Consider the following 11,671-nt stretch of genomic DNA (forward strand, 5'->3'; position numbering starts at 1 on the left):
TGTAATGAAGTAACTTAATTTAGGTTTAATAATATTTTTTTATAAAGATAATAATTAAGTATTCTATTAGAACTCAATAATCATCCTAATTATATTTTAGATTTATTATATTTTAAAATGAGATGTTTATCATCTATCTGATTATGTTTATCCGCAGTAGTTACACGAATTCAAACATAAAGCTTTAATAAGTTGTACTTATGCATAATTTACTTGTAATATTGAATTTTAAGTAATATGTATCAAATAAACAATACTTTATGCATAAAAAATGGTTTTTAAGAGTTTTTGTCAGATGTTTTATAATATAGTATATATAGTTTTAAAAATTGTGATAACAATGACCATGACTAATAATATTTTAGATTTACTTCATACAAATTTTGCTGATTTTATTATATTTCGTTTGAAACATAATTTAGAAGAATTCCTACTTGATAATATTTGATTTCATTTACAAGATGTTCTTGTTTTTGCTTTGGATCACTCTGAGATTGATGCTTCATGGATGATGAACACACACACATATATAATATAAGCAATTAATCAAGTAATTACTTACCACAATCTTTCAAACCTTCAATCCAGAACCCGATTATCACATTAACTCCCCTTTTTCACACTCATATACATATATGTGTATTCATGCTTCATGGATGGTGAAAACACACACACACACACACACACACATATATATATATATATATATAATATAATATAAGCAATTAATCAAGTAATTACTTATTAGAATCTTTCAAACCTTCCCAAATTATATTCATAAACTTGCCCCAGAGAAACTGACCAACAATATAAGCCCCCGCAAGTTTGGCATAATATGGAACCCGATTATCACATTATCTCTTCAGTTTTAGTAGAAATGGCATTTCAACAAGAAAAATAGATTTTTGGCCTTAAAAAGCTTGAATCATGCCGGATTTTGGGTGTGAAATACGGATCCGATTTGGACTTAGGGCCCAGATCGGGCGTAACATAAAATTGTATTCGATATATTAAAATTATTCAGATTTTGATTAAAAATAACCACGACCACACATTATCATCGGGGTTTTATAAATCTTTGATCTTAACTTCTTAATCTTCAATTTTTATTTGCTTGAACTGGACTTAAGGACTGTTTACCCAAATGCTTATCCAATAAGTGTTTATCTATAAAAGTAAACACTATAATTTGTTCCTCTTGTGGTTGGTTTCTCTCTCTCTCTCTCTCTCTCTCTCTTTCTTTTTCTTTCTCTTCTCTCCCCTCTTCTCTTCCTCTCTTTCCCCTCTGGGAACCTTGGTTATTCTGGTGGATGTGGTTCGCCCCCACCCGAACGCGTATTTGGCTTGCTTTTAGTGTTTTTTTCTTGATTAGAAGGGTCTCCCCACTCTCTATCAAAATAATTTGTTTTGATACGTAAGATTTTAGCATATCAAAATGTATCGAATACAATAATTTACCGGGTAAGTGCTTACTTGGGTAAGAGTCACCATCTTCACTTACCGGGTAAGACTCTTCATCCCTCTCATAGCTTTTACCCAGTAAGATTATTGGCTCTTGTCATGTTCATCCGATGAGGAAATTTATCCACTAAACACTTATCAAGTAAACGTTTAGTAAATGACCCCTTAGAATGTTTTTTACTTTTTCAGTTCTTCGTTTTTTTTTTCTTTTTCTAAAGGGTTTTGTCGTTTTTATCCTTTAGAATATTTCCTAACTCCTCGGTGGTGGTGTTTGGAGTTGTAAATGTATTTCTAATTTCCTCCGATACGTCCATCTTCAATTTCAACGACCCCATTCTCTAACGATTCTTTGTCTTGTATTCTCTTGTTGCTATCGTAATTTATAACGTGGGAGAAAATAAAAAGAGGCCATTGTATAATAATTTTTACATAATTGTTTATATAATTTTAATAGAAATATTATTATATATCGAAATAAAAATAATTTATCAAATTCTATTTCGATAAAGAGGCATAACGTATTTTGAAAAGGTAATGTATTTTCACCCGATTCCTACTTCAGGTAACGTACTTTGCTAACATTTATTTTGGATGAACACTGAGTTGTATGTCATGTCATTTACTAAGTCAACATTATAATATTGAATCTGTCATCTAAATACTTAAATGTTTAAAGATTTTACATCCCAAGTAATAAAATGAATGTTTCTAAGAGTATTTTTTTTTCTATACATGTAAGTTATTCCTTATTTTGTATTCTAGTGGATAAATAGGTCAAATATATGTTAAAACTAAAGGTAACTACCATTTTAGTCCTTCAAGTTTGTTAAAAGTTACGCCTTTCATCCTTGTACCTATGAAATTATGATTTTCGTGTACATAATTTACGATTGATTGTTGTTTTTGATGTGTGAGACTAACTTCGTCAATGATTTACCATTAAGAGATGAAAACAACAAATTGTAAACAACATAATAGATTTTTAAAACATCATCGACCTTTTGAGGAGAATAAAATCATTTTTTCACTTTAAGAAGTCAAAAGGTCGTGAATTAAATCAACATCTCATTTAAGATTATATACCGAAATGACCCGTTGTGAACTTAGAGAAAAAAAAACAAAAGATTTTTAGGTATATAATCTTGAATGCAGTTTTTAATTAAATCCATGATCTTCTCATGAGTATAAAGCTATTTTTTCATTTAATAGGCCAGAAAAATTAGGAATTTAATTAAAAATTCATTTTTTTATTAACCTGAATATCCAACTCACTATGCGAGCCGACTAATTCCAGGACGACCACCTGCTTTGCAGATAGTCCGGAGTCACCGCATTTGAACCTCCGTGGTCACAAGGGGATTTTTATTCCTCCTTGGATTTGAACCCGTGACCTCTTTGGTACATTTGATCTTTGGAGTCAAGCTCAAATCAATCAGGCACCACCCTTGTGGTTAAATCATTTCATATCATTGGATTGGGTTCCAGTGAGAAGAGAAGTTATGGTAAAAAGCGTAAGAAAATATCTTAATCATTGGATCAATTTGGATGTCAATACTAATGAGGTCCAATAAGATACACTAGATCAATTCTCTTCTAAAGAGCAATTTGTTGATGAACATGAGACTAAAAACGATCAAGGATTCAGTTATCTTAACTTCCCTTCTAACATGATCGTTCGCCTAAGGACATTTCCCCCGAATGACCCAAAAAACATTGAATTGTAGACTACAAGGATTACATTGAATTGTAGACTACAAGGATTAAAACCGTAATTACAAATGCACCGGACGATATATAAATTTTCAATAAACTACAGGGACTAAAAATGTAGTTTACTTTAAAAGTAAGAAATTGGACAATTTCACCCCTTCATCCCTCTGCAGAAATGCCTAAAACGAAAGAATTACACAATGGCAAATATGTAAATATATTACAATAAGAAATATAAATATATGTCCAGACTTCAGACCTTGGAAAACGGGTTGAGCTAAGATCACTGTGTGGGTAGTTATCATGGAGGTTCATCATAATCGCCGATCGGATCTTCGACCACTTGTTTTAATCGTCTTCTTAACTGCGAATCTTTTTACGGCATCTACGGCGGCGTCTTCGTCGTCGGTTGCCGTCGCTAGCGAAGAAAAAGTGAAGTTGACTTTATACTACGAAGCTCTGTGTCCGTACTGTGAGAATCTCATCGTCAACTATCTATACAAGTTATTTGATAACGGACTGATTTCAATTGTTGATCTGAAGTTTAGTCCCTATGGAAACGCTAAGATTCGTTCCAATGGTACCATCGTTTGCCAGGTTTATTTACTCCCTTCACAATAATTGTTGCCTTTCGTTTATTAGCATATAGTATCAATGATCTAAATTTACTTTCATTGAGGTAGTTAGTAGTGATATTTGATTTGGTTTGAGTTCTCCCCTTCTTGCAATCAGTGGAATTAAATGTGAATTTTTGGTCGGTGGTAAAATGGGAAGGAGATATTTTAGGTATACTCGTATTGTTAATTTAGCATATTTGGCACTTCAAATATAAGAGTTTCATAGCATTTTATTTATATTTAATTAAAATTTGGCACTTTTAATTTAACATTTTATTTCCAAGTGAATAATGGAGTATGCATAGGTTGAAGAGGGACTCCAAGATCAGTAATGTAGGATGATGATGTTCTTATTTGACTCGCGAGTTGAAATGCTACATCAGTTTTAAGACCCTGAAAATAACCAAAAGAAATTTTTAGATAAAACATAAGAAAAATATAGTTTGTGAAACAACATCCTTCGATTAAATAAACAAGATTTACAGTTTGCTGTAAATTTTTTTAAGGATCTTTGTGCTTTTAGAGAGTATCAATTCTCGATTAAGATGATAGTCCGTTTCTTTGGCTATTATGTTGATTCTATTCGAAAAGGGTCATGGATGTAACGTGCTTGAAAGTTTGATCACTTTCAAACTATTAGGACCAACTAAGTAAACAGCCCCACACAATCTCAAATTCATTATTGGCTACTGTCTCATTATTTTTGAACGGTATCACTAATTATTATTGTACAATCACTCAGATAAAAAGTAACTAAACACTCATTAACTTTCTAACCCACTATTGTTGGTGACTTTTTTTTGGGTAACCGTGAGTTCCGAGCCACCTTATGCCATAACCCACTATTGTTGGTGACTTTTTTTTTGGGTAACCGTGAGTTTCCGAGCCACCTTATGCCATAACCCACTATTGTTGGTGACTTTTTTTTGGGTAACCGTGAGTTCCGAGCCACCTTATGCCATAACCCACTATTGTTGGTGACTTTTTTTTGGGTAACCGTGAGTTTCCGAGCCACCTTATGCCATGAGTAATCCCCCGGGCGACTACGAATAGCCTGGAGTCATCGCATGTGAACCTCCATGGCTACAAGGGATTTGGCGACGCCAGTATTTGAACCTGGGTAGACGAGATTTTCCACCACATCCTCTTAGGCTTAACAAGTGCGCCACAACCCAAGTGGTGACTTGGTGTACACTGAGATGGGGTAATTCAGATGAACAAATACACCTACTTATACTTCCAATAACTTGTCTGTGTAGTGTGAACAAGTGAACTGTGAACCCCATTAAACTTGAAACACTTATTAGTGGCCACACAATGGGACATTGGGACCTGCTGCAGCTTTCATGACTGCTTGCAACACAAAAAGATTACCTCTTGCACTTTATTTGTTGACAGTGTGAACTGTCCATTCAGTTATTCAAATTTAGCTGTTTGATGTTCATCATGATAAAGAGATAACTAGAATGGCACATTTTGATTATTATGAGAGGCCACTGTAGTGATCATTTTCTGAAAAAAAAACTTACTTTGAAAGAAATGGGAGACATAAGACTTCATCATGCAGGTTTTTAAAAGTTAGAACGTCATTTGGATGATTTGTATGAGATGAAACTAGAAGTCATTTAGCTCAATCAGTTCGAGATGGAGAGATTTGGTATTGGACCATCTTTCTATTCTCTCTGTTTGGTTTAGAAATCTGAGTTTCTGTAGTGAATCTAGAAAGAGCAGTCTGTTGCGAATGTACTTGTACGGTTTGGGTTTGACTTGTCACTACTTCTTAAATATACGAACCAAATAAGGCCCTATCTGATACTCCGCAAATTTACAAAAAAGGGAGGAAAACTAGCTGGTACTTTCAAGCTTTGGGTCACTCGGTCTTTCTAGCAGTTCAGTAGTGTGACTGTAAGAATTTTTGCTGTTCCTTCTTGATACTTGATGCATTTTGGTCTTCAATTTCCAGAGTTAAGATTGTTCATATGGCCTTTAACAAAGATGTTTGGTAAGAAAGGTTTTAATTTGGATTACATAAAGATACTTTTATAAGTTCATCTTCCCTTATCTAGCACACATTTCAGCTTCCGTTGAGAAACTGTAGTTATTTCTTAAATGGCATTCAAATTTACTACTAAGATGATTTATATTGTTTATGTTGCAGCATGGTGAATGGGAATGTGTGCTTAATACTGTAGAGGCCTGTGCAATTCATGCTTGGCCTGCTGTGGTAAGATTCAAACTCTGATTTAAAAGGAGATGTTATACTTCTTTCGTCCATTTGACTAGACACGAAGTTCAACAGAGTGTGTAAAATATATTCAGTATTCTTCAACCATGACAAAAAAGGAGAAATCTTTTAGACCATCATTCATATTGTTAATGTTTACAATGATAGTAATGGGTAAATATGTAAAATATCAACTTGGACATTTTTTCCCAAAAAAGGGAAATGGTGTCATTTGTTGGGATGTAGGGAGTAGAACAGTAACTGCAATGAAGGCTCAAAGATCTCTCTTATGCACCAAATTTGCATGTGATCCTAACTTTTTTGGGTGCAAAGCTCTTGAGTTGGATCATGTGAGAACAAATCTTTTGGTGAGAACACTTCTGAGCCTTTGGATGAGGTTTTTTTATCGAATGGCTTTTTCATCTACCTTCATCTTCACCTTCATCAACTTTCACATTCCTTCGGTCACCTTCAATTTGTTGAAGTTTCAACTATAATGATACAAGTAGGTAGCTGAAAGTGTTTTGAATGCAGGTAGATGAAGGTCCGTATTCTCACCGTTCTCACGTGATCCCAACCCTGCAATAATTTTTAGAACTACTTTGATTTTTCCTAGCTATTAGTACTATTGGAAGTTGAGACTGGTTGGGTTTAGATTGCTGCTTCTAACACAACATTTGATGCAGAGTGACCACTTCCCTTTCGTCTATTGCGTGGAGAAATTAACTTATGAAGGGAAATACGCCGAATGGGAAACCTGTTTTGAGAAATTGAATTTGGATCCAAAACCCGTTATCGATTGTTACAGTAGTGGTTTTGGACATGAGGTTAGTTTTCTTAGCTAATTGCATGTTCCTTCCATATCGTTTGCTTGTTGCTTACTCGTTTATATCATGTATCTATGATGCCCTTTCCAATATTTGAGGAACTGCATGAGACATTCTATTCTTCATGAAATTCCTCTTTTAGTTTTGAACATAATATATTAGAATCCTCGAATGTATCATTGATAATTAACCCGAAATCTTGACAGAATGCAATGTTCTTCTTATTCAGTGTCCTCTAGTTGACTGGTTTTGCGTTCTGGGTGCGATTGGTAAGCGGGTCAGGACGGGATAGGACATAACAGTACAATAATTTGTTGTCTTACACTTGGTGGGACATTGGAAAGAGAGATGACAAGACCTGAGTGGGAATAAAAAATGCATTTTTTCTGTCCCACCAGAATAAGTGGAACAAAAAATCAGAAAGACAAGATAAATTACTAAACTACCTATGTCAAATTAAAACCCTAAAAACCTTCCATAATTCCTTGCCTGCCTTCCTCTCGACTGTCCAGTTCAATCCAGTCCCGTCCACATACAAAACGCACCCTGAATGAACAACTGGCATACCTGTTGTTTTCTCTTGTTTCTTCCATGAAGTGTGTATTAGATCATTGTAGTTCATGTTATACTCTTTTCTTAGATCTTCCTCTTTCTAGAATCTTCTTATCAGCATTGAATTCATTATACATTTGTTATTATTATGCAGCTTGAGCTACAATATGCAGATGAAATAAATGCTCTTCAACCTCCTCATACTTATGTGCCCTGGGTCGTCGTTGATGGACAACCACTTTATGATGTGAGTATTTAAAACTGTCATCAAGATTGTAACCATTTCTTGATCTCCATACTTGTTTACTCCAGAAAACATTCAAGTACCAGATCCCTAAGCAGAAACCAAAAAGTGATAATCTGATGGTATATTAGTAAACATGTTCTAGATACATGGTATTCATTGCAAAGCTCGAAATTAGGGATCTACAAACTTAAAAGAAGAGAATGATCCCGTGCAGTTGCTTAACCGAAACATTTTTCACCAAATCTTCAAACTTGAAAGAAGTCATATCTGTTTCACTTAGAATTTTGCTTCTTTGATTTGAACACATTTTCTTTCTTTCTTCATGCATTAGTACCTACAATTGCAACGAAAAGTTGATACGCAAGTTCAAGTTTGAGGTTTATAGCTAATCATTTGCAAACCTCCTAATTCATAAACAATACAAACCAACTAATTGAGACATTTATCGAAATGATGAGGATGCATTGATTATGATCTGGACCTTTATGGAAAATAATTAGAGTTTGTTCGTTATGATCAACGTTTTAGATTAGGAAACAATCCAGGTATTTATGGAAGCAGATGTTCATTAGACCAGAAGGACACTAGATGAACTGTTAAAATTGGTTTGTAAAAGGTTTGCGAATGAATGAATGATTAGGACTATATATGTATGTATGCATGTTTGTATATATATATATATACACACACACACACATAATCATTTACAACCCCAATAAATTGAACAAACTTATAAACCAGTTTTGATATGTTGATTCACGTTTGAAACGACACGTGAAAATGCAGTGTTTTATGGAGTGTTGTTGCATATGAAATGTTCAGGACTATTTTGTTTGTAGAAAAAAAAAACAATTTTGAACGTTTCACATATGCAACAATATTGTATAAACATTGCATTCTCACATGTGTTATTTCATAAACATTGCATTTTCATAGTACAAATTTTTGGGTTTGTAAAAGAGGGGGACTCTGTCAAAACTGAGAAACACCTCGGTAACCATTCATCTGGACTATATGTACATGTGCATAAAAGTAAATTGAAGTTGTTTTTTGGTTTTTATACATGTGTGCATGTTATGCACATGTATGTACCGGACAAATTGTTAAAAGTTATTTGTATGCACATGTGCATACCGTCTAGGTGAACTCTTGCTAGAGTGTCTAAATGGTTCATTTTTTTATGGTTTTTCCATGAATCTGACCCTATATAATATATCCAGATACCATCTAACATAAATGAAATGAGATTTTGTTTTTGGGTTGCAGGATTACCCAGATTTCATAAGCTTCATCTGTAAAGCTTACAAAGGATCTAATGTGCCCCAAGCTTGCCTTGGTTTATCCCACCTCATTAAGGACACTGCAAACCACCCTTCTGATCATGTCTGCTACAAAGAACAAGAGACTGCAAAATCAACGCTATCGAAGATCATCTCAGCAACAGCAGATTTTTGGATAGATCGTGCTGGCATGGCTGAATCAATCTAATAGATTAATGGTATGTTTTCTTCTTGTTGTTTGCTATGTGATTTCTCAAGTTCGTTCTGAAAATGGTCTGGTTAATTATGATACCGATCCACATGTAACTTGTTGCGTCGATGTGGGATAAAATGTTGTAGCTTATTGTACACTGGGCTTGTGTTTTTGACTTAACTAGGATGAGAATATGTGAAACCCTTTAGATCATTGTCCACACGGAGAAATTGTCCCAGTGGGACTTCAACAAAAACAACTTATCTACTCCTTGGAGAGGAAAGGGTATGTACATTTTAAGCTCCTCTGATCTCACACCTTGTGTGAGATTGGGGCCGTTTACTCAAATACTTACCCGGTAAGTGCTTACCAGTAGGAGTCAACACTATAATATATTTTACCATATAAGATTATAGTATATTAAAACGGTATCGTATACAACAATTTACCCGGTAAACGCTTACCCGGGTAAGAGTCCTCGCCATCACTTATCGGGTAAGATTCTCTATACTTATCATCGCTCTTACCTGGTAAGATTTTCAGCTCTTGCCATGTGTATCAAGTGAGGAAAGTTACCCGATCAACACTTACCGGGTAAGTGTTTAGTAAACGGCCCCTTACTGAGTTTGTTTGGTTATGTGGCTAGTCTTGTGAGCTGTAGCTTAATTATATGTGTATTTGGAACTCTCATTGTCCCAAAACCGCACCTTATCGGGGTGGGTTTCCAACGAAGAGACGTTGGTCCTAGATTCATGAAATCGTTACTTGAATGTTTGGTAAAAGCAATTAAAGAATTATTTAAATGTTTGTCGAGTGTTTTTTTTTTAGTGTCCTTCAATAATAACTTACTAATATGGGCTTGATTTTCGCCGATGGAATTTGAATGATAAATTCTTTTAATTAAATTCATTGGTCCTGCTTGGTTCGCGAATTGAATGAATTAATTTTGCTGGAGTTTGGTGGTTGAGAGATTTAATCATTCATTTGAGCGTTCACTTGCATAATCCTTGTCATCCGCCAAGGATTTCGTATTTTAATTTTAAAAAGGCGAAATTGACTTTTGAATCCAATTTAATTGACACCACCTGCTACCTTGTCACTCCCCCCTCCCGGTCATCGCCACCACTATCGTTCCACGATCGCCACCACCACCACCCATTAATATTATTTATAATTTAAACAAAAAAGTATAAAAATGTTATAAAGGGGTTTTTGGCTGTTTATCATTATGGGTGCGTTTGGTACGCAGACATGACAGATGTTCAGTGTTTGGTAAGATAAGATAGGACAGGACAGGACTGGTTAAAATGACCAATTTACCTTCAGTGACATTTCAAGTTCATAACTACATATCACACCACAATGAACAATCCTAAGAACCCTAAATCAAACATTTGAGTGAATTACGTCTAAGTAACCAAAATTACTAGTTAAAATTCACATCTAAGCCTCGAAAATAGAAAAAAATTCAAACAAAATACATGAATTTCCTAATTCAAGCAGTAACAAATTTACTAAATCGAAACAAAAACCCTAAACTACATAATATTCAAATTCAAGCAGTTTCGCACACAAATTTCCTAATTCAAACGAAACTAGACAAGCGATGCAGTAACAAAATTTGAGGAAATGGGTAAAAACAGATGTAGAGATAAGGAGAGAGTTTTACCTTAAAAAAAGATGGAGGAGACGGTGGAGATGGAGGCGGAGGCCGGCTGTGAAGAAGACGATGGAGATGGAGGTTCGTTGTGGAGAAGACGATGGAGATGGAGGTCTCCTGTGAAGAAGACGATGGAGATGGAGATGGAGATGGAGATGGAGATGGAGGTGGCTTGAAGAAGACAATGGAGATGGAGGTGGCTTGAAGAAGACGATGGAGATGGATGGAGACGGTAGATGGGTATTAGGTTTRGGGTATATTTGTCAAATATGTCTTGTTCCACTTAGTTCTAGGGGGGATAAGAGTGAACAAGCGTGTTCCATTCTTGTCCCACTTAGTTCCACTTAAAAACACACCGAACATGGGACAAATGTGTCCTGTCATGTCCCGTCCCACCCTGTTCCACCTACCAAACGCATCCTATGTGTTTTAGTGTTTAAAAAGGTGCCTATTACGATATGGTGTAAAACGCTTCTCCATCATTATGAAATGATCCATTGCGTTTCTGTAAGACGTGACACTTTTTGTAAGACGTGATTTTTTTTCCTAAAAAATATTATTTTTTAACTTTTTACTTTTTTTCTACACTTTCAATTTTATATTTTACACTTTTATAAATTTAACTAATCACAACACTTACAATTTTCACAAATTCATAAATGTTACGGGCTCGCAATTAAAATGAAGTATAAAATTATCTTTCTAAGTTCTGTTTTAAAGATCTTATCAAAAATCTATTTTTATAATAATAATCTATATGATCTTTCTTCTTCTAATATGAATTTATATTTTCTAATATCATTATTTGATTAGATAATATATATAAAACATATATCTCTATATAATAATTCTATATATGACATATAAATTTGTCGCCTTATGTCATGCTTTGAGAAACGT

General features: G+C 34.5%; 1 protein-coding gene across 2 annotated transcripts in view; it reads left to right on the forward strand.

Moving 5' to 3' along the window:
* The window catches only part of LOC112512035 (gamma-interferon-inducible lysosomal thiol reductase-like), a 15,006-nt gene extending 5,687 nt beyond the window's left edge, over positions 1-9,319 (forward strand). Inside the window, exons 1-5 of one of the 2 annotated variants that reach the window (XM_025117821.1) lie at positions 3,331-3,768; positions 5,947-6,012; positions 6,699-6,839; positions 7,546-7,638; positions 8,905-9,319. In XM_025117821.1, coding sequence (XP_024973589.1) covers positions 3,475-3,768; positions 5,947-6,012; positions 6,699-6,839; positions 7,546-7,638; positions 8,905-9,126 — 816 coding nt within the window. In that variant the 5' untranslated portion in view covers positions 3,331-3,474 and the 3' untranslated portion in view covers positions 9,127-9,319. Of the gene's footprint in view, positions 1-3,330; positions 3,769-5,946; positions 6,013-6,698; positions 6,840-7,545; positions 7,639-8,904 lie in introns of those variants that run through there. The other variant, XM_025117822.1, reaches the window with a different exon arrangement.
* Positions 9,320-11,671: the final 2,352 nt, after the last annotated feature.

Source organism: Cynara cardunculus (assembly GCF_001531365.2).
Source record: "Cynara cardunculus var. scolymus isolate 2C chromosome LG 5, CcrdV1, whole genome shotgun sequence".
Taxonomy (NCBI): domain Eukaryota; kingdom Viridiplantae; phylum Streptophyta; class Magnoliopsida; order Asterales; family Asteraceae; genus Cynara; species Cynara cardunculus.